Here is a 24,511-nt window from a genome sequence, read left to right as displayed (position 1 = left end):
CACACAACAACAGAACCAATTTCTGTGCAATGTGGTGTGATCACGTACTCATCATTACCCATTGTTTACGAGCAATGACTCTTGGATTTAAACATGTAAACTACAATTATAGATATGTAATATTTATGTTGGTGAAATTACTACAGCGTTTTTTCCAACATATGGCTATTCACTAAAATCTGTTAAAAATAATAGTGAATTAATAACAAAAAATAACCTGTTAATTTAATTATGAGCAAATCTTGGTTAAAAGAATTTTAAAATGGAAATGTCCATTAAATCCAAAGTCCGTTAAATCAAGGTCCGCAAAATTGAGGGTTTATTGTATTGTTAAAATGTCCATACTAAACCAAAGCAATCTACAAAATCCAACACAATCCCTATAAAAATAGTAAAGGCATTTTTCACAAAAATAGAATAATCCTAAAATTGTATGGAACCACAAAAGACCCTCAATAGTCAAAGCAATCTTGGGAAAAAAGAACAAAGCCAGAGGTATCACACTCCCTGATTTCAAACTACATAAAAAAGCTATAGTAATCAAAACAGTACGATATTGGCATAAAAAGAGCCATCTAGATCAATGAAACAGAATAGAGGGCCTGGAAATAAACTCATTCGCATATGGCCAATTAATTTAAAACACAGGAGCCAAGAATATACAATGGGGAAAAGGGCAATCTCTTCAATAAATAGTATTGGAAAAATTAAGGTAGCCACATGAAATAGAAAAACTGGACCACTATCGTATACCATACACAAAACTAACTCAAAATGGATTAAAACTTGAACATAAAACCCAAAACCATAAAATTCCTAGGAAAAAGCATAGGAAATAAGCTCTTTGACATCAGTCTTAGATATGATTTTTGGGGTTTGATAACAAAAGCAAAATAAACAAGTGGGAGTACATCAAAGTAAAAAGTTGCACAGCAAAGGAAACTATCAATAAAATGAAAAGGCAACATAAGGAATGGGAGAAAATATTTGCAAATCATATATCTGATATGGGGTTAATATACAAACTATTTAAAGACAGCAAAAAAAAAAAATCTAATTCAAAAATGGACAGAGGATCTGAATAGACATTTTCCAAAGCTACACAGACAGCCAACATCACTAATCATCAGGGAATGCAAATTAAAACCATAATGAGTTATCACCTCACACCTGTTAGAATGACTATATCAAAAAGACAAGAAATAAGTGGTGGCAAGGGTGTGGAGAAAAGGGAACCCTTATGCATTGCTGGTGGGAATGTAACCTGGTGCAGCCACTATGATAAACAGTACGAAGGTTTAAAAAAAATTAAAAATAGAACTACGATATGACCCAGCAATTCCACTTCTGAGTATTCATCAGAAGAAGTCCAAAACACTAATTTAAAAAGATGTATGTACCTCTATGTTCACTGCAGCATTATTTACAATAGCCAAGACATGAAAGCAACTTGTGTCCATTGATGGATAAATGGATAAAGAAAGTGTAATGTATATACACGATGAAATATTATTCAACCATAAAAAAGAAAATACTGTCATCTGTAGCAACATGGATGGACCCTGAGGGCGCTAGGCTAAATGAAATAAGTCAGACAGAAAAAGAACAATACCATATGATGTCACTTATATGTAGAATCTAAAACCAAAACCAAAACAAACAATGGAGCTCATAGATACAGAACAGACTGGTGGTTATCAGAGGCCAGGAGATGAAGGGTGGGTAAAATGGATGAAGGGGGTGGAAAGGTACAAACCTCCAGTTAAAAAATAAGTCATGGGATGCCCAGGCCAGTTAGGCTCAGGGGTTAGAGTGTCAGCCTGTGGTGCAGAGAGAGACCCAGGTTCAGTTCCTGCTAAGGGCACATACCTTGGTTGCAGTTTGTCCCCAGCCTGGATTGGGTGGTGCGGGTGGCAGCCACTCCATGTGTCCCTTTCACGTCAATGTTTCTCTCTCTCTATCTCTTCCTTTCTCTCTTTCCCACTCTATCTGAACAAAAAATGAAAAAATGTCCTCGTGTGAAGATAAAAAAATAAGTAAATAAGTCATGGGAATACAGTGTATATTACAGCATGGTAACTACAGTTAGTAATACTGTATTACATATCTGAAAGTTGCTGAGAGAGTAAATCTTAAAAGTTCTCACCACAGGAAAAAAAATTTTGTATCTGTGTGGTAATGCATGTTAGCTAAACTTATGATGATCATGTCACAATATATAGTAATATCAAATCATGCCTGGCCAGTGTGGCTCAGTGGTTGAACATGGTTCCATGCACCAAGAGGTCGCCGGTTCGATTCCCGGTGAGGGCACATGCCCAGGTTATGGGCCAAATCCCCAGTGGGAGACATGCTGGAGGCAGCCAGTCAATGTTCTCTCTCGTCAATATTCTCTCCCTCTCCTCCTCTCCCTCTCCCTTCCTCTCTCTGTAAAATAAATTTTAAAAATTAAATGAATAAAAAAATTAGCAAATCATTACGTTGTACACCTGAAACTAATATGTTATAATATGTCAAGTATATCTCAATTTAAAAAAAAACAAAAACAAAGAAATCCTTTTGCATAGATGTTCAAGATATAGTACTGGGAGAGATACAATATATGGAATGGTGTGGTGGGGAAGCATGACAGACACATTTGAATTTGCATCTGTGTGCTGTGGTGGGATTCACAAGAAACTATTTACAGTGGTTTCTTTTTTTTTTAATCCTCACCCGAGGACATTTTTCCATATTTTGTTCAGATAGAGTGGGAGGGAGAGAGAGAGAGAGAAACATCGACGTGAAAGGGACACATTGAGTGGTTGCCACCCACAGGACCCCACCAGGGCCGGGGACAAACTGCAAGCAAGGTACGAGCCCTTAGCGGGAACCGAATCCAGTTCTCTCTGGACCGCAGGCCGACGCTCTAACCGCTGAGCCAAACCAGCCAGGGCTCAGTGTGGTTTCTTAAGAATGAAAGGGTAGTACATGTGGAAAACTGGGAGGATGGTGGGCAGGCACAAAAGGAAGAAATTTCACCACCTTTTAGAGTTGCTATGTATTTTTTATTTAACCATGTAAATTTATTTCCAAATTTAAAAATTATTAGATAAAAACATGAAGTTTTTACACAAATATTTAACAGGGAAAGATATTATAGCATGAAGAAAACTAGTACATGTGACTACTGAAAATGTTAAATTTATATGCTCAAAATACCCAATCATAAAGTTAAAAGACAAATTAGGGGAAATTTTTAATATCTGACAAAGAGCTAATATTTATATATACAAAGGGCTCTCAAAAATCACTTAGAAAGAACTCAACTTTCAAACAAAAGAGCAAAAGCTGTGGCCGGTTTGGCTCAGCAGTTAGAGCATCAACCCAGAGTCTTGGGTTCAATTCCAGTCAAGGGTATGTACCTCGGTTTTGGTTCAGATCCCAGCCCTGGGTCATGAGGGAGGTAACTGGTCAATGTGTCTCTCTCACATGGATGTTTCTGTTTCTCTGTTTCTCTCTCTCTCCCTCTCTCTCTTCCTCCCCTCCCACTCCCACCTTTCCTCCCTTTCCATCTGAAGATAAATGGAAAAATATCCTCAAGTGAGGATTTAAAACAACAACAACAATATCACATCAATGTTTCTCCCTCTCTCTCTCTAGGAAAAAAAAAAGACAAATTCAGGATTATCCCTACATTAGCCTCACTCTAACCTGTGTTGTTATACGCATCTTGCTACAGAAGGAAAAAACATGACCAGTCATTCATAGTGAGCAGAAGAGTCAAGAGCATGCAGTTTGATACCAGCCAACGGAGAATTCTAATTCTCCTCTCACCTATTAGTAAGCAAAAATATATAAAACTTTAATTAGCTGAGAATAGAGTGCACGTCAATGCCTAGAATAGAGTGAAGAGCTATGTGGTACCCTTTGTGATTTTACTTTGACTTTCCTTGTTTTACCTAAAGATGTCTTTAAAAAGGAAGAAAGCCAAAACAGATACACAATGAAAGCTTGAGTAATAGTAACACTGCACAATGATGTTAACAAAAAATATGCTATAAACATGTCAGTAATTGCTTAAGATGACCAAGTCAAAGGCAAAGCAAAATTAAAGGGAAATTTGTAACAAACACTAATTATGTTTACTATCATGTTAAAATTTACAAATTCTAAAAACCATAACTTTGGATAGTAAAATAAGGTTTAAGTGTACAGAAACTACAGAGAATAGAGAGGAAAAACATGACATCACAATTAGACAAATCCATGACGTAGAACATTCTATAAGATAATTACCCTGCCTAGACTTTTTAAAAGTCAATTGTATAGGAGAGAAATGATTAAACCATAATTGGCTCCTGGATTTGGGGAAATTGACTAGACATGACATTTTGGGGATAACTGGAAAAATCTAAATATAAACTAGATATTAGATATTAGAGAATTAGTGCTAATGATCTTCAATGTGATAATTGAGGGCTGACATGTCATAATGCATCAGATATATACGTGTGTGTCTGAGAGAGACAATGAGCGTACAGATAATATATCATGCATCAGTATTCAGAAGAAGCAAATATAATATTTTTAAAGGTTCATACATGTTGAATCTAGGTACACATATAGGTGATTACATATTATTCTTTCGATTTTCTTGTTCATTTGAAAATCTTCATATAAAGAAACTAAAGCCCTGGCCGCTTTGGCTCAGCGGTTAGAGCGTTGGCCTGCAGTCCAGAGAGACCCGGGTTCGGTTCTTGCTAAGGGCATGTACCTTGGTTTCAGTTTGTCCCTGGCCCTGGTTGGGTTGTGCGGGTGGCGGCCACTTGATGTGTCCCTTTCACGTCGATGTTTCTCTTTCTCTCTCTCTCTCCCCCCCTCCTCCCACTCTATCTGAACAAAAAATGGAAAGATGTCCTCGGGTGAGGATAAAAAAAAAATTTTTTTAAAACTAGAAAAATAAGATTACTTTATGCTTATTCTTCAATAGCACATACTGTATACTTTAATATTCCTGTGACATAACAGGGCTGAAAAAAGACTCTCTGATAACACAGTTTAATATTTGAATTAGCCATAATTACTTTCACTTTAAAAATATCTTTAAATCGAGGATTTCATTATTAAAATGCCCCCCAAAAATTCTTTACTTCTTTGTAAAGTTCACTTGGGTTCTGTCTTAAGGTTCTGTGATACTTGTGGAAATCATCTATAATATATATTATGGCATAAATAAAACAGAATATTGCTTAGTGCAAATAATAATTGGTTTATTGTGGTTTTCTTAACTGTTTTTACATTCTTTCTTTTAACCATTCCAGATACTGATCAGGAAGAGTGATATTAGGAACATAATATTCTAAAAAGTTAAAAAAATAATTCACTGAGAAAGCCTAAACATATTAGATATATTATAATAAAATATTTGGTAATAGAGCAAACCACTATAACCAATAACATATGTTCTTTTTTGTTTTCCCTTTAATGATTTTAAAGAGAGGAAGGGAGAGGGAGAGAGATAGAAATATTGATGAGAGAGAGCATCGACTGGCCGCCTCCTGCGTGCCCTCACTGGGGATTGGGCCCACAACCTGGGCATGTGTCCTGACCAGGAATCAAACCAGTGACCTCTTGGTGCATGGGTCAACACTCAATCACTGAGCCATACCAGCCAGACAACATCATTCTTTTACTAAACAATCTTTTCCCCAGAACAAAGATTCATATGCCTGGTGGGAAGATTATGGGAAATACTGTTCCAGGACTAATAACAAACCTCATGAAGGCCCCCTACCATAAGGCCTACCACAATGTCCAACATATAGTAAATGTATGAATTATCTTCTGCAAAAATCCTTCTAGGAAATAACTGGGTATTCCTTCCAATTCCTCAGCACTTTATGACACATAAAGGATTAATCGTATTCTACCTTGTAATATAGTTGTTTATTTGTCTCATTGCCTCCAACTCATAAATTAGGAAAAAGCAGCATTATACTGGTGTCCATTCTATGTGAATGAGGTTTAAACCTAAAGTCTTTTTCATCTTTAGAATTATTTCATTTAATATAATTCTTCATATATAAAATATATCCATTTTAAAATAGCCTAACACAGCTTAATGGTCAATGCATGATTTAAAAATCATTCAGAATATTCTCTTTTGTCCATCTAAAATGTATCTATCACAGACATAAAACCTTTCACTAATGTTTCTTATGACACAATTTAATAAATTGTTATAAACTATAAAATTCTTTAAAGATTAGAATCTCAGCATGGTAAGGGAAATTAGTAAGAAAACCATACTAAAAATTATGATACGAAGTGCAATATATCATCCTGGATTGGATGTTGAAACAGGAAAGGAACATTAGTGGGAAAAGTGGTGAAATCCAAATAAAGTCTATAATTTGTTAATAATAGTATACCATGTTAATTTATTAATTTGATAAATGCACCATGATTATGTAATATTTTAATATGAGAGGAAGCCAGCCGGGCAAAGGGCATAAAAGGACTCTATACTATTTTTGCAACTTTTCTGTAAATGTAAAATTATTTCAAAATAAAAAGTTTTAAAGATGTTAAACAGATGAATCTGTTTAGTTTATGTCTAGACAACATTTAGGAAGTGAGGAGGGATAGTTGAAGTAAACAGCCAGATACGTGATTCAAGCTTCTCAAATTTGTGACTAATCTTCCTGCCTATTCTTAGGGCAGTTGGCACTGAGGGTTCTATGGGGTTTGTACAAAGCAGTGCAGAAGAGGACTTTTTTTTTCCTTAAAGCCTCAAAAGGAAATGGCTTGTTTTTCCCCAGGTTTTCTTTTCTTATAACACAGAACAACAGAGACTAGCATCAACAGTGCAAGTTATAAAAGATGCAACCCCCTCAGATTCTAAAGATGAAGGAAGAGAATGGAAGTCTGAACTGTTTTGCAATTCTACCAAAGAAAGCATTTAACCAATTTCTTGGGGAACAGACAGAGGAACCAGACGAGGAATCAGAATCATAAGCTACCTATTTCACTGGGATATGGTAAAAATTTATTTATATTGTCAAGAAGTCAACAGTAGTAAAATCTACAGAATGTTTGTCTTAATCTGCCCTTTTCCACTCTGGTCTATACTAACTTAGTGTTACTATTCCTGGATGTCCTAGGTATAAAATAATTCTCTGCCTTCCGCAACTGCATACAGAGACAGGAAAACCATTTGATTTCACTCAGATTAAATAACAGAAAGCAGCAATCAATCTCTCAAAGAAAGATTTCTGCTTGTTTATCAGTTCCCTGCTGTGAAAACTATCTGAGTACAGAATATAGGAAAATCAGATAAAAGTTATATGACATGTTAGTGCAATAAACATCCTTAATTTGGACTAAGAAGAGTTTGAATTAAAAAAATACTTTAAAGGAAATTCTGCCTATTATCAAAAAAAAATTACTACTGAAATGATTTTATGCAACATACCATTGAATAAAAAATTTGTAACAACACCCTGTTTTGGAAAGTGTTGAGTAAAGATGGGAAGACAAGCCCTGGCCAGTTTGGCTCAGCGGTTAGAGCGTCAGCCTGCGGTCCAGAGATACCCAGGTGTAGTTCCCGCTAAGGGCACGTACCTCGGTTGCAGTTTGTCCCCGGCAGCCACTAAATGTGTTCCTTTCACATCGATGTTTCTCTCTCTCTCTCTCTGTTCCTCTCTTTCCCTCCCACTCTACCTGAACAAAAATGGAAAAATGTCCTCGGGTGAGGATAAAAAAAAAAAAAAAAAGATGGGAAGATAAGTATTCTTTTTTTTTTTTATCCTCACCCGAGGACATTTTTCGATATTTTGTTCAGATAGAGTGGGAGGGAGGGAGAGAGAGAAAAACATCGACGTGAAAGGGACACATCGAGTGGTTGCCACCCACACGACCCAACCAGGGCTGGGGACAAAATGCAACCAAGGTACGTGCCCTTAGCGGGAACCGAACCCGGGTCTCTCCAGACCGCAGGCCAACGCTCTAACTGCTGAGCCAAACCGGCCAGGGCAAGACAAGTATTCTTAATACTGCTGATGAAAATTTAAATTAGCACTACCTTTCAGGAGAACAATTTGGCATTTTCAACCATTTTCTTTTCTTCAAAATATTCTCTTGCCTTGGCTTCTGGAAAGGGTTCCTTTCTTCCTTTTCCTCTAACCTTTCTTGTCTCCTCTGCTGAGCCATTTTCTTTTTAATGAATTATACTTATCTACTCTGTGGCTTGGAGTACCCTCTATAATGTTGAAAACTTCCAAGTAAATTTTACCCCAAATTTCTCTTCAACACTCTAAACTCACGTTCTCCAACCTCAAAGTCACCCTTAAAACTGTCTGGCAATCCTACCATCTCTTGCTAGTCAGGTCACTTTGCCACTCTCCAAAAATAAAAATCACATTTCACCTTTTGGAGATCTACCACAAACCTTGAATATCCTCCTCCAACAGAAAACACTCGCTCTGTACTTCAACATAAATCATAAAAGATCTACCTCACCTTCACTACCAAATGCTTATCCCTTCTTCCATCAGCATGGTCCCTTACTCTCTGTGCTACCTGGACCATAAACCTACTTTTCCTTCTCGGGGAACCTCGAATTATCATTTTCTCATTCAATATATACTCTTTCATTATAAAGATTCACTCAGTGTTTGTAAAATGAATGATTATTTACCAAATAAAAATATGCATGTCCTTTAATCCACCAAGTTTACTTCTAGGAATTTATACAAAAGAGTGATACAAAGATTTTACTTGCAAGAATATTCACCCTAGCCCTGGCCGGTTTGGCTCAGCGGTTGGAGCGTCGGCCTGCGGTCCAGAGAGACCCAGGTTCGGTTCCCGCTAAGGGCACGTACCTCGGTTGCAGTTTGTCCCCAGCCCTGGTTGGTCGTGCGGGTGGCAGCCAGTCGATGTGTACCTTCACATCAATGTTTCTCTCTCTCTCTCTTCCTCTCCCTCCCTCCCGCTCTATCTGAACAAAAAATGGAAAAATGTCCTCGGGTGAGAATAAAAAAAAAAAAAGAATATTCACCCTAGTGTTTCCAAAATAGCTAAAAACTACAACCTACATATCTAATAACCAAATGATTAGATACACTGTAACAGACCCATATTATGGTCTACTCAAGAGGTATTAAAACTGTATTTTTTCTTCCCCACATGGAAACATTCACAATCTATAGTCAAGCAAAATAGGAGGCTTCAAAACAGTACAAATTTTATCAGCCCATTTTTGTAAGAAAAAAGCATAATATGTATTTATAAGCTCCAAATACATTTTGATTACTAAAACATTCAACAGATTGAGTGAATGAGATTGCAGGTGGTTTTTATTTTCTCCTTTTTACTTATCTATAATTTCTGATTTAGCATACATATATTTGAACAGAAAGGTTCTACTCAGTGTTGACAAAACAGAGAAAAATCTAAATAATGAGTAAATAAAAGTACAGTATTACAGTCTACTAAAATTAAAATGAAAGGAATAATTAAGCAATTATCATTAATTTATTTTAAATTAAAACATGGTCTTATTTGGGAAGAAAAAAACATATCTGGTATTCCATTAAGTTTCCAATTTCTTTGAGTTCTGACAAAACCTATCCTTCATGTTGAGGTAACATCTTTTACAAAATAGCCAAAAAACTGGAAAGAGATACTCATCTACAGGAGAATGAATAAACAAACTAGTATATTCATACAAATAAAAAATTAAATACAGAATGAATCTTGAAAAACCCTTAAGTCAAAGTACAGCATATATACCTTAACAATAAAAAGGAACAAGATACTGATATATACAATAACATAGATGAATCTAAAAAGCATAATGCTGAGTGAAAAAGACTTAAAGTACATGCTGCATGATTCCATTTATATGAAGTTCTAGAGCAGGATAAACTAATCAGTGATGGGGGGAAAAGTCACACGAAGGGGGAGAGGACTAACTGAAAAGGGTATGCAGGAATTTTCTGGGGTGATGCTGATGTCCTACAGCATGATGGATTTACACTACACAGGTATATTCATTTATCAAAACTCATCCAATGATTCACCTAGGATTTATGCTTTTAGAACTCTAATGGTATGCTTGCTTAAATGTTTAAGGGTGATTTGTACTGAGTGTGTAACTTGCTCCACACTCATCCAAATAAAAAATAAAAAATAAAGGTCTCAATAGATAAAGGAATACACAGATGAAGACATGTAATAAAAATTATAGAATCTAGGCAGTGAATACAATTCTTTCAACTTTTCTATGTCTGAAAATTCTCAAAATAAAATGTTGGAAAAATATTATGTAACTTTCAGTACAGTCAGTTAGAGAAGGCAAACCACCTAGTTAAATCTGTGTATTCAAAACCTGGAAAAGAAATAGAAACTTTCCTAGTTTTTCAACTGCCAAATAATTTTACAACTTGGAGTAATTTCTCAAATAGCAGAAAACATCTTTAACAGAAGACACTAAAACATTTTGTAAATTCACAAGTTTTTCTACAAGCTAACAAATATGGCTGCTTTCTTGGAAACTTCATTTACAAACCATCTTTGGACAATGTATCTTTAATTTATTATAGGTGACATAACAGAGATAAGAGCTATATCTGTGTGGTAGCCAATTATGGAAATAATTACATTCATCTCAATACTAAATACTGAAAATACTGGTAAGAAAAAGCACAGAATAAAGGTCAAAATAGACCATCCACTATTCATTAAACTTTTCCTAAAGGATATAGAAAATATTCTAATATTAAAAAGTCATGTTTTTAATTACTAATTTATAATACAATAGCTTTCCTTCTTCAATTAAAACTTCTTAGGAAATATGCAAATTTCCATTTCAGTCATCATAACTTAATCTTATTTACACTGGCCTTTAAAATATTTTTAAATCTTTGGGGAAAGAAAATGACTTGAGGGCCTCAGAGAAATCTTTACTAATAAAGGATTTATCATTCTGTAGATGATAAAGATCAGCTACAGAAAATAATAATAAGATAACCAGGAAGAAAAAGTTGAAACCTTCATAAATTTTATGAGTGACTTAGTTTCTGAATACAATCTCTCCAAAGATTTATATCACATATATTACTATATATAGCATGTGTACATAGGTATATACATGTATAACTACACAAGTGGTATTATACAGAAAGCTATATATACTGTACAGGAGGCAGCCAATCGATGTTCTCTCTCATCAATGTTTCTATCTCTCTCTCTCCCTCTCCCGTCCTTTCTCTCTAAAAATAAATAAAGAAAAAAAAATTCATTTTTTTAAAAAGCTATATATGCTGCCCTGGCCAGTTTGGCTCAGCAGTTAGAGCGTTGGCCTGCAGTCCAGAGAGACCTGGGTTTGGTTCCCACTAAGGGCACCTACCTCGGTTGCAGTTTGTCCCCGGCCCTGGTTGGGCCCTGTGGGAGGCAGCCATTTGATGTGTCCCTTTCACGTTGATGTTTCTCTCACTCTATCTTCCTCTCTCTCCTTCCCACTCTATCTGAACAAAAAATTGAAGAATGTCCTTGGGTGAGGATTTTAAAAAAAAGCTATATATGCTATACTTCGACTTAAGGGTTTTTCAAGAGTCATTGTGTATTCAATTTTTTAATAATTCTATATTTGATTTATGTCTTGCACACTGATATTTAACCTAACCCCCAGGTAAGATGCAACTCTACCAGATAATACAGGCTAAATACTCCTTCCACCCCCAACTACTCTGTATCTGTTAAGTTGATAAATCTAAAGAAGATTCACATATATAATACAAAATTCATTCAATAAATATTTATTCAGAACCAAATACAAGCCAAGCACAGATGTAGACACTGGATATACACTGCAGGATAACAGACATGGCTCCTGCCTTCATGAAACTTATAAGGTACTGGGGGGAGGGAATGTTAGACACAGCAAACACATCAACAAAGGTGTAAACATGTTTCTGATAAGCACTATGGAAGAAAGTTACAGGATGGGCCCGGCCGCTGTAGCTCAGTGGACTGAGCATTGTCCCATGCAGGAAGTGGTCATCGGTTGGATTCCCGGTCAGGGCACATGCCCAGGTTGCTGACTCGATCCCCACTAGGGCAGCAGATCGATGTTTCTATCTCTCTCCCTCTCCCTTCCTCTCTCTCTAAAGAAATCAATAAAAATATATTTAAAAAGAAAAGAAAGTTACAGGATGGAATGATGGAAAAGAGAAAACCTATTTACGGTCATCAGTTCAGGCCACTCTGAAGAGATGATGTTTGAACCCAGCCCTAAAGACCAAGCAGCAGCCAGCCCTGCAAAGAGCAAAAAGGATGAGCATCCCTTCAGAAGCCTGGCAGGAGGAACAAGCTCAGAAGATTGAACTAACAGAAAGGAGGCCAGTGTGACTACAGCACAGCAGGAAATCGGACAAACTGCAGACGAAGGCAGAAATGGCTTTGGTGGGGCCCTAGCAAGGATGTTAGATTTTATTCTAAATGCAAAAGAAAATCAGTGAATGATACTAAAAGGGGGAAGGGGATTTGTGTGACACAAATAGATTGACGTCTTTTATTTGTGGGAAACAATGGTTTTAAAAGGGCAAGAATAGAAGCCAAGGTAATAATGCAGACAAAAAGTGAGTGTGAGCCAGAAAGTGGAAAGACGTTTGAGATGTTCTGACAGAATTGATAAGATCTGCTCATAAGACGAGGGGGATAACATGAGCAACTAGATACACGATGGTGCCATAAACCAAGATGACAATGACAAAGAAAACAAGTTGTGTGATGGTGCGTTTAGTGGGGAATCGAGAATGGTTTTGGACCAGATACGTATGAGACGGTCAAGAAAAGATGCTGAGTCCTGGCCGGTTTGGCTCAGCAGTTAGAGCATCGGCCTGTGGTCCAGAGAGACCTGGGTTCGGTTTCCGCTAAGAGCATGTACCTTGGTTGCAGTCTGTCCCCGGCCCTGGTTGGGTCCTGTGGGTGGCAACCACTCAATGTGTCCCTTTCACGTCGATGTTTCTCTCTCTCTGTCTTCCTCTCTCTCCCTCCCACTCTACCTGAACAAAAAATGGAAAAATGTCCTTGGGCGAGGATAAAAAAAAAAAGAAGAGATGCTGAGTAGGCCGCTGGATTTAAGTCAGGAGCTGGGAATTATGGGCATATTGATCAAGTTCTTTAAACTGACCTAGATGTTTATAAAATACAAATTAATGGACCACACTCCAGATTTTCTGCATCAGAGTGCACAAGTGCACATTTTTAACGTATTCAAGTGATTCTGATGTCAACTGGAGTCTGAGAACCACTTATGTAAAGAGATTTTAGTGTTGTTACTCATCACCTAGGGGTATACCTCTTTACAGAAGAAAACAGTACCCTAACATAATGGTTTGAATTACTATCTCATCTCGTATAGTCATAGAACATTACAGAGGAAACAGTTTTGTTTTTTGTTTAATTTTTTTTATTATTAATTTTTTAGAAAGAGAGGAAGGGAGAAGGAGAGAGAGAAACTTTGATGAGAGAGAACATCACTTGGCCTGCTCCTGCATCCCCCCCCCCCGCCCCCCCGGGGATTTGGCCCACAACCTGGGCATGTGCCCTGAACAGGAATCGAACCGGTGACCTCTTGGTGCATGGGTCGATACTCAACTACTGAGCCACATCAGCTGGGCAGAAAAACTGTTTTAATAAGCCATTCTTTTTGTTGTTATATATCCTCACCCAAGGATTTTTTTCACCAAAGGATATTTTTCCATTTATCTTCAGAAAGAGTGGGAAGGAGGGAGGGAGGGAGGGAGAGAGGGAGGGAGAGAGAGAGAGAGAGAGAGAGAAACATCCATGTGAGAGAGATACATCAATTGGTTGTCTCCCGCACGGCTGGAGAACGAACTGCAACTGAGGTATATGCCCCCCCTTTTTTTTTTAATTTTTTTTTTCTTTATTGCTTTTTAGAGAGATGGGGAGGGAGAAGGAGAGAGAGAGAGAGAGAAACATTGATGAGAGAGAACATCAACTGGCCTCCTCCTGCATGCCCCCCACTGGGGATCAGGCCCACAATTTGGGCACGTGCCCTGGAATCTGACCTGGCGACCTCTTGGTGCATGGGTTGACACTGAACCACTGAGCCACACCGGCTGGGCTATATGCCCTTGACAGGAATTGAACCTTCAACTCTTTGGTCTGTGGGCCAATGCTCTAACCACTGAGCAAAACTAGCCAGGGCCCACCCAACCCTTTTTTCAAAAGGGTACAACTTGCAACCAGTAGTAAAAAAACCATAGAAAAAAAAACTGGTGCACATATAATGAATGTATACAATATTATGTAATGTGATAAATATCACTATAACAGCAATCATATTATAATATATAAATGTGTCAAAGTAATAAGTTGTACACCTTAAATTTATACATTGTCAAATTTGTTCAATAAAAAATTAACTAAAAACAAAAAGAGAAAAGCATTAAATATATTTATCAAAACAAAATAAACAGATATTAAAAAAAAAAAAAAAAAAAGGTTGCCAGCATAATGGCTTTAAAAGCTCTATGTATATTAAACCCCAGTTCATTATCCATCTAAGGCCACAAAACAAGTCACTGATGGCTAAACCTCAGGTATCTTCATCAGTAAAATGAGGACAGGGTTTGGGATAAAAAAAATAACAGTTATGTAAACATAATTACAGTTACTTGTAATTATTATTATTGAAAGAGCAAATAATCATCTATAACTGTCTAAAAATTTAACATAAAATGTTGGCTTTTACTTCAAACTATCTACCTCAATACTAAGGTACTAGTTTCCTAAAATGATTACAAATCCTCTTTGCTGACTGCCCCTAGACTAAGATCATCCCCTGACTATAAGCTCAGCAGTTCTAATGCTTGTAACTATTCAATGTCCCCAAGTTCCTTGAAGGCAGAAGCTGTGTTTTGCTCATTTCTAATCATTTATTTAGTATGTGAGTACTTACTCTGTGCTTGGCACTGATATTGGTCCTGACACCAAAGCAGTGAACTTTCAGCAGATTTGTTTGGGTTGGTTCAAGGCCTTTTACTGATTGCCAAAAGGAAAGTACTGCCTGTTGCTGAATTCAGTTCGATCTCTTTCTCCGAAAGACTTCAGTTGTTAAGCTGTATTTTCACTGAAAGTTGTAAATGCATTTTTTAACGCATCGGTATCTGCCCTCTTAGACCTTATATTCTAACGAGATAAGAGAGATATTAAGTAAATAAATATATATCAAATAGTGATAAGTACTATCAAATAAAGGAGGATTGAGGGGCTAGGAAGTATTGTAGGAACTGGGAAGTTGGTATTTTACACAGGTTATCAGGGAAAGCCTCACATATACGTGAAAGTTGAAACAAATGGAGCAAGTCATACAGATTATCTGGAGAGGAAAGGAGTCATCCAGACTGAAGGGGAAAAGCAAGTGCAAAGACCATGAAGCAGGAACATAGTTCTGTGGAAAAAATTGTACAAAGACAAATGTATTGGGGGGGGGGCAGTGGTAGACACATGGGAGGCAGGCTCTGAGCAAAGAAGAGTACCCTCCCTGATCTCCACTCAGGCTTCTGTGTGGAGACTAGAGAATAAAGAATGGAAGCAGTGAGTCTGATTAGAACACTGCAATAATCCAGAAGGGACAGAGTGGTGGCTTGAACCAAAGCAGTAATGATGATGATTAGCTGGATTCTAGTTAGATTTTGAAAATAAAATCCACAAGATTTGTTGATGAACTAGATGTGAAGAGAGAAAAAGAATCAGAGAGAGCTTTTTACAAGATTTAAGAAGGGTAGAGTTGCATTAACTGAGACAAGAAAGTCAGAAAAGCAGTTTCATTTTCCCAGAAAGAACCCAGCAAATTGCCCAGTACATAGTAAAAACTCAAATACTATTTGTGAATTAAATTTAACTGAAAAACTCCCCAAATGAGGCATTAAAGTCAATGTATTGCTTTCTATTTGCTCTAACTTTTCTTTAGTAATGTTTGTTAAATACACAAAGAGACTTAGCCACCAGCACAGTTCATGTGCTAATAACATGGAAATCTTACACTGAGACACAGCAACTAATCCTCTCACCTCAAGGACCGGTTTGTTATAAATTTACAATCCTCCTGAATATAACAGAAGTTTGCTATGAAAGAAAGCTCTGTAGCAGCCTGAGGATTCTTACACCCAATGTGGTCAACCTGTTCATTAATGATGTCACATTCCTGGAAGGAACAGAAGTGCAAATAGAACTCCCTAGGCCAGAACTGATTGAAAATTATAATACTTTGAGATCAATTTTCAGAATGGGACAAGACTGTACAAGTCCCCTAAAAAATAAGACATCAGTCAACAGTATTTTTTAAATGGTCTTTTTACCTCAGGCGGTAAGTCCCTTCAAAACACTTTCAATGAAAAATTAAAATCTGCTTGACAAATTTAGCACATGAAATGTAGCACATCTTCCCCAAGCAAGCACTTTTCCAGTCAATTAGCAAAAATGCGCTTCACTTATGGGAAAAAAATGGGTGTTCTCACCTTTAGCACTTCTTATAGTTGTTTGTATTCCCTGATTTTCTAATCCAGCACCCTTACTTTAACTCAATGAAGAATCACAAAGTTAGCAGAAATACATTTAAAGCAATTCTCCTAAAATAAAAAGTTCCCACCTTTTCTTCCCTTACGTTATTTTTAAAAATCTAACTCAAGGTTAAGTGTCATCCCTCTTCCACATTATTTTTCCCAATGCCCCACCCTAACCTAAAGTGTTTAAAAAAAAAAAAAAATCGCTTACAACTTTCAGTGAAAATAAAGCTTAAAAAACCTAGATCATTCGGAGAAGCTGATCGCACTGAATTCAGCAACAGGCAGTACTTTCCCTATGCCAATCAGTAAAAGGCCGTGAACCAATCCAAACAGATCTGCCGAAATGCCAGCCAGATTCCCCGCATCCCCACCGCTTCCGCCGCTGCCCGCCGCCCCCCTCCGGAGCTGGCCTGGAAACACCAGCCACTGACCACGGAGCTGAACTGGAAAGAACCAGCGGTAAGCAAAAACAACGACTTTCAGAGGCAGGAAGGTGCTGAGCCAGGTTTTCAACCACCACCTATTAGCGAGTGAGAGCCCGGCCGACCGGCAAACGCGTTCGGAACAGAGCGGCACACAGCCTGCCCCGCTGCGAAGGCTCCGCACGCGAATTCGGGGCGAGGTGGAGGGAGGGTTCCCCCGAGGGGAGGGGCGAGACCCGCCCGGGGCGAAGGGAGTGCCCGGGGTGCCCGAGGCACGGAGCGCAGCCCGGCACGCGTGCCGAGGAGGAATGCGGCGGCCCCGCGGGGGCAGAACGCTCCGCGCCCACCGCCGAACGCGTGGGGCAGGGAGCCCGGCTCGCGCAGTGCCCACCGGGGAGAAGGGCTGGACAGGCTGGATCCCCCAGGAAGGGGCCTAGGAGGCTACCGGTTCCCAGCACTCCGGCGGGGCGCCCGGGGGCGGGAGGTGGGGGCTGCCGCCGTTCCGTTTGTGCTGTCAGCGCTGAAGTAGGGGAAGCCCTAACGCCGGGGGAGTGGGAGCAGGGCAGCATGACAGTGAGCGGCGGGCGCCGAGGCACCGACGCGCGGCGGGGCGCACGCCCTGCGAAGGGGAGGAGGGCGCAACCTCGGCCCGCGGCCAGGGAGGCGCGACTGCCCGCCGGACTGGAAACCCGGCGCTTCCCTGCCAGCCGGAGGGGGAAGGAGCCACCCTCCTCCCCGCCCCCACACTCACCATGTAGAGGGTGAAGGGCAGGCCGAGCAGAAAGAGCCACAGGTAGAGGTGCAGCGCGTTCACGAAGGTGGCCTGGTGCGGGTCGTAGTACCAGCCCCCGCTGAGCGCGGCCCACACCCCCTGCCGGAGGATCTGCAGCGTCTGCGACCCCATCCCCACCCGGCGCCGCCGCCGCCGCCGCCGCCCCCGCCCCGGCCCCAGCTCGGCTTCGGTCGCCGGAGCCCGCAGCTGCCCCGTCTATCCTCCTCCGGAGCTCCGGCAGAGCGGGCCGGCGCCTCGGCGGTCGCTAGGGCTGCTGCAGCAGGAGGAGGAGGCAGCGAACGAGGAGGAGGAGACCCAGGAGGAGGCGGCGAGCGGCGGGGCGGAGGAGAGCGGAGAAGAGGAGGCCGGCCTCCAGGGCGCCGCCGCCATCTTGTCTCCTAGCACCCGGAGCCGGAGCCTGGCCCCCGCCGCCCACGGCCCGCCCGCGCCGCCGCCACCGCCGCCGCGACCCCCGCCGGCCGCCAGCCCAGGGCCCGGCGGAGAAGGAGGCCCGGCGCCCGGGAGGGACGGGCAGCAAGCCGCGCCCCCTCCAGCTCCTCCTCTCCTCTCCCTCCGCCCCCTGGGCCGGCTCCGCGCGGGTGCGCGCAGCGCCGCGGCCGCCTCGGGCACCTCCTGCCGGCGTCCGGGGGAAGCGCGCGCGGGCCCGGCGGGCGGGGGGCGGGGCTCTAGGAGACCCCGCTCCTCTCCAGGCAAACGAACCTGGCAAGTCTTTGGATCAGCCCCTGAACCTGATCTTTCACTCCGAGACCTTGGCTTCAGAACCCTGTCAGCACCCTGGCTGACGCTGTATGATATTTATTAGAGACGCCCGCAACCATGAGACCAGTGTCTGAGTAACTGCTCATTGAAGGCCTGGAAGAATCAGGTACAGCGGATGATGACACTGTTGAAAAATCACAAATGCACCCAATTTGAGCGAGAACGGTGTTCGCCCTTGGAGTGGGCTGGGAGCCCTGGGGGTGAGAAGAACAGCCAGGTCCACTACTGGGAGGGCGTACCACTTCCAAAGACAGATAAATGAACAGAAGTTGCATGAGATGTAAAAGTTTAAAGTGGACAGGTTTATCAGTGAGCGCGGTGATTTTGTTTTTTAACGTGCTGTCCCTTGTAACCATTTTTATTAAATGGGCCAATCTAAACAGGAATGGAACATTAACTGTAATTGCACCCCAAGTCACAATAGGGTCTCGTACTTCTCTTTTTATAGCTATAAGGGACCGAATCATTCTTGGCCCTGTGTAATGTTTATAAGGCATGTCTGATCTCACTGAATTAATTTTTTTTAGAGTATGAAGTTTGAGTTTATGATAGCAATAAAGGCACTCTTTTAATAAGAAAAGCCAGAGAGCCAAAAGAAGCTGGTGACATTTTAAGAAGAGTATAGAAAATCCATTGCAGTACCTCCCAGTGCCTTACCATTTTACCATCCAAACATTTTCACACCTGTTTCATTTGACCGGCACAACGCTCGAGTGAGGGCAGCATACAGGCTTATTTTATGGTTAAGAAAACCGAAGCTCAAAGAAACTAATATTTCCCACCATTTCTAAGTAATGAGTTGCTAAGAAGACCTCTGACACCAGCAGTCATCCTAATAGCAGGGACTGAACTTTGGAAGTCTATTTGTCAACACTGTCTTGCCTTATCCATTCAGATAAGAGTTTGAACTGATGAATAACTGCTCAGCAGCTTCTGGTTACCTGTGGCCAGTTTAAAGGTATGACCAGTTATTCTGAAAGTGTAGTCCCAGAATCAGCTGTGTCAACATCACCTGAGAACTTGTTAGAAATGCAAATTCTCAGGCATTACTCCGGAGAGTCTTGGGACCCCACAATTTATTTTAACAAGCCCTCTGGAAGAGTCTAACGTACCTGAAAGGTTGAAACTACCTCTGTAGAACACCATCCCCAGCCCTGACTGGTTTCCTTATAACCACAAAGCCATCAAGTTCCAATAAGATACCTTGAAATTGAGAGACATGAACAAACACCGGCCAGAATATACTTCTAAATATATTAGTATATCTAAAAGCAAAATTAAGATTAAATAATACAAGTTTACAATGAAAACAGTTGCCTTCAGGCTTGGTTGTGGACACAAGGTATTGTCATATGTTCATTTGTTTCTTCCAAAGGAGGCAGGAAAGCTCTCTGAGCAGATTTTGGAACTGATCCCAAGCTTTCCAACACAAAGAAGATGTAAACAAGGATAAAATTCCAAAACCACATCAGTATCCACACCAGTAAATATCTGCTGTAGTTTACTATAGAAGGATTAACTGTAATAGGAGTGAGGGGGACTGGAAGAAGTAGATACATATATGAAATTGGAAGACCCTGCTGGTGGGATGAGCTTGCAGCCAGAAGACAGTATCTGGAGGGTATGGAACAGGCAGCAGGCAGGAAGGCAGCCAGCATCAGGCTGGTTCAGCAGAGAATGAGTGTTGTAAGCCAATGGGTAGCTGGAACACAATCTTGGGAAATCCAGGAGCAGACAAAAATTGGAAAATCATGGCAGGCATTAAGAAAATGTGTTGCTTATAGTAAAGCCACAACCTCAGTGCTGGATTCCAGGTCTTGATTCTTCTCTCTATGAGGAACTGATGAAAACAAATAGAACTCGGGTCTTTGGGATGATATATTGGGCAGGTTTGGGGAAGGGGGTTCAGGGCAAGGACTTGGGCTCAGGGCAATAAAACAAGTACCCGAAGGCCAGACCTGGTAGACAGAGTGAGACTTAGAAACAAAGCAGGAGCTTACTACATAGAACTGAGACCGAATTTCACACTGATCATGGTTGCCTTGTATTGAGGTCCCAGAGTGTCAATATAGAACTCTAATTCCCTCCAGTGTGACTGGAACTGATCCAAGAACTTAGAGATAGAAGTCACATGGCACTAGCCACTGAATAAAAAGGGGTCAGCAAGATGAGCAGGCCCAGAAGGTCAAAAAGGCAGTTATAGACTACATCTTTCGGCTCTGGACTGGTGAAAGCATTTTAGAAAAATGCTAATTAACTGGCTTAGGGAGTTAGCAGTTGAAGGAATTCAATGAAATGGATGACCTTTTGGAAAGACTGACTCAGTAGTTGGGGTGGGAGTAGGAGGAGAGAGAATCCTACAGTGCTTTTTATTTGTAGCTTTCAAAATGTTTATGAATGCTGCCACTACAAGCTTTTATGAACAGGAAGCCAAGGCACAGAGGGGTTAAATGTTTTGCACAAAGTAACTACTCTATCATACCCATAAATTATAAGAGCAGGACAAAAATAAAGAAATCTAATTTGCTAAGTGTTAGCCCTCTTAGCCATGCATAAAAGCCATTAATAATGTTATACTTAGCATGTCAAAGTTAGCAGCCATGACATACTACCAAACCACCACCTGACATTTGCTCATCTTTCAGCTAATTCTATTAAAATTATACTTATAAGCCCTTGGAGGACTGGGAATGCTCTGACAACAGATGCTGTCTCCTGCCAAAAAGGAACAAAGCTGAGTGTGCAAAACCCTTTACTAAGCCCCACCCAAGCCCACCTTGGAACAGAGGTGTACAAACTGCAACTCATTTTATGTGGCAGGAATGATCTGCGTTAGACACCATAGCCCACACATTCTGCCAACAACCGAAATGCAGCAGGTTGCATGTCTCCCCCACCTCACCCCAGTCCAGCTCTTCTTATTTATTTCTCTCAGTGAAACTGACATTTCCCAACTGACTCAGACTTGAAACCTCATATACTCTCCCCCATTGTCTGGTTTCCTACTGTCTTTTTCCCCCCGTTCAATCCTTCCTTTATGTTGCCAGAGCAACCACCCTCCTGGATGCGCTCATCAACTCAAACCAAATAGCCTTCTATTGCCTCCAATCTCTCTGCAAAACCATCCTACATTCCACCAACAAATGAACCTCTGTAACCCACTTTTCCTGTGCCCCTTCTTTTTTTCAGAAGGTTTCAGTTGTCTTTTGTTGCCAATGGTACTAAAAGCATACTCCTGAGCCAGGCATTCATAGTCCCCATGACCTGAATCGGTTTTCTCTAACTTAGCTCACACGACTCCTCTCCTTGAACCCCTTTTTACTGGTAAATATCAGCATGCTACTTTATCTATTTTTATTTACTAGCCCATCCATTTATTAACTTCTGCCTCTATGTTCTTATGCCATTTGCCTTACCTGGAATACCTTGCTCCTCTACCTCCCTCCTAAAATCTGCTATGACTACTCCAAACCCATTCGTTTATTTTTTTAAATAGCCTGGAGCACTTACATGTTCCATTTATTTAGCACTTCAATATGTACTACTTTATATCCCCCAGCTAAACTGTACATTTCTTGAGGGCGAGGTACTTAGCCATTTGGACAATGCCTAACAGAAAGCTGGTCTGATCAATTGACAGTCAATGTAAGTTGAAAAAAAGCAATCCAGAAAGCAATGACGTTTCAATTAAAGATTTTCATCTGTTTAGCTTTCATATGGTAACTCTTCAACATTCCCAGCTTAGAAGATCAATTCAAGATAGGAAAAAAATATGGAATAAAGGTGAAGACACTTGGAAGAGAAGGGAAAGGCCCTAAAACTCTTCCCTGATTCTTTTTTTAGTCATTTGCTATATACCACCTTATATCACATCAGGAAAACTAACGTCAAAGGGGGAGGGGGCTTTCCAAATCTTACGTAACTACAAAATACCAATATCTGGATATGGAGCTAAATAAATAAAACAAAAGCAGTTCATCCTTCGTGGAAATCTCAACTCAATCTACTCTTTTTTTTTTTTAAATGTCAATTCCATATAATGAGTACTTTTGAACAAGTTTTAATCGACACTAACCAATTCAGTAATTCTCACTATGGATTTGTCATTTTCTGTTATGTCTCGATTTACTGAAACTCACACACAACACTTTGGAGTAGGGCAATAAAAGGAAACAGGAACTATATAAGATATTGCAAAACTCCCCAAATTGGGGGAATCCCTAAATTAGAAACAAATACATATGTATTATTTCCCATCTTTTGACCTTAAAGGATTCTTCTATGTCGGCTAGATATCTGATGTGCTTAGCTAGACTGTATTAAAGAGCTTATTTACTTTCTTGTTTCAGCCAGGGAGGGTACATAATTCCGGCAGGACTTATTAGGCCAACTAACAGTAGTTGGGTGATTCTCAGAAAAGCTCACACGATTAGGCATTAATGTGTATCATTTGAAGGACCTGCCTGGAGTTATGCACAGATGAGGCATAACTGGAGACTGGATGTCTGGCTCCTCTAGCGAAGAGCATCAACAACATTCCTTGGTGCGAAGGAGTGTTTCGTAGTGGAAAGATCATGGTGTGTGGAATCAGAGAAACCTGTGTTTCAATCTACAGTCTGTTACTTTCTAAATTAGTCCTAGCCCCAAGTCAAGAAATCCAGGCAGTATTGAAGAATCCTGGGTCATTTGATGTTGTAGACTCGCTGCATTGCTAGAGTTTTTATTTTTCTCATGGCAAAAATGAACGTTCCAATGATGTAATAAAAAGACGTTTCCGCTGGAGATTTTTTTCACCGCTTTCTTTATGGAAACCTTGACAGTACATGGGAATGTAGTTCTTACTAGTTTTGTTTGGTTGGTTCATTTGGTTGGTTGGTTTTGGTTTTAGTTTTGCTTTTACTTTGCCTATGTCACTAGGAGTTGGCATCTGTTAATATACATAATGATTTCCTAATTGTGCACAAATAGTATATTTTGTGTATTCATCTAGTGGAGTGATATATTCAGGATAAAAGCTCCCAAAAAATCAGTAGAGATCATGATGCAAAGTAAAACCTGTCTGTCATCCCAGTTTTCTCACTCTCCTTCAGTATTTCCATCTTTTAAACTCATTATGCTGTCAAGTCCTGTGACAAGTGTTCTTCAATGTCTAGTCCACCAGTCACCAGAATCCCATTTGTCTACTAAAAACATAGAATTTCAGGTTGTAGTACATCTATACATAGTGCATTGAAAAACTCCTTCTCTGTCAAGAATCTCTGAATTAGAGAATGAATATAAACACCTGTTGTTTTCCATCATTTGGTATTAAAAATAGAATTTCAAGCAGCCAATAGAATATTGAAATAGATTTCAATGAACTGATATGAACTGATCTTTAAGAAGTATGGTTTGCCCTGGCAGGTTTGGCTCAGCGGTTAGAGCATCCGCCTGTGGTCCGGAGAGACCCGGGTTCGGTTCCCGCTAAGGGCATGTACCTCGGTTGCAGTTTGTCCCCGGCCCTGGTTGGTCGTGCGGGTGGCAGCCACTCGATGTGGCCCTTTCACATCGATGTTTCCCTCTCTCTCTCTTCCTCTCTCTCCCTCCCACTCTGTCTGTACAAAAAATGGAAAAATGTCCTCGGATGAGGATAAAAAAAAAAAAGTATGGTTAAGTGGGGTGGGGGGGGGTATGGAATAATATGTACAATATGCTATTGTTTGTATTTTAAAAAATAATATATTTGTGATTATGTACTGAATGTTTCTAACAGGATATCTGAGAAAATGGCAATGGGTGTTGCCACCAGGGTGAGAGAAAGATTTACTTTTCATCATATTTTTTTTGTATTTTCTGAATTGTTATGCACATGTGACCCCATTTTTTTTATTGTTGAAAGTATTACAGGTGTCCCTCTTTTTTTTACCCCACTGACAACCTTCTCCCCACTCCCACCCCCTCCTGCTTTCCCCACACTA

At 40.3% G+C, this 24,511-nt stretch overlaps 1 protein-coding gene across 7 annotated transcripts in view; it reads right to left on the bottom strand.

Annotated features, from left to right (window-relative positions):
• The window catches only part of PCNX1 (pecanex 1), a 173,481-nt gene extending 155,144 nt beyond the window's left edge, over positions 1-18,337 (bottom strand). For 5 of the 7 annotated variants that reach the window (XM_036269486.1, XM_036269573.1, XM_036269405.1 and 2 more), the window contains exon 1: positions 17,754-17,906. In XM_036269486.1, coding sequence (XP_036125379.1) covers positions 17,754-17,906 — 153 coding nt within the window. Of the gene's footprint in view, positions 1-17,753 lie in introns of all 7 variants that reach the window. The other 2 variants (XM_036269327.1, XM_036269713.1) reach the window with 2 other exon arrangements.
• Positions 18,338-24,511: the final 6,174 nt, after the last annotated feature.

The sequence above is a fragment of the Molossus molossus genome, unplaced genomic scaffold (genome assembly GCF_014108415.1).
Source record: "Molossus molossus isolate mMolMol1 unplaced genomic scaffold, mMolMol1.p scaffold_m16_p_1, whole genome shotgun sequence".
Lineage (NCBI taxonomy): Eukaryota > Metazoa > Chordata > Mammalia > Chiroptera > Molossidae > Molossus > Molossus molossus.
Note: the sequence above shows the minus strand (reverse complement) of the source record. Positions and strands in the feature narration are given on the sequence as shown.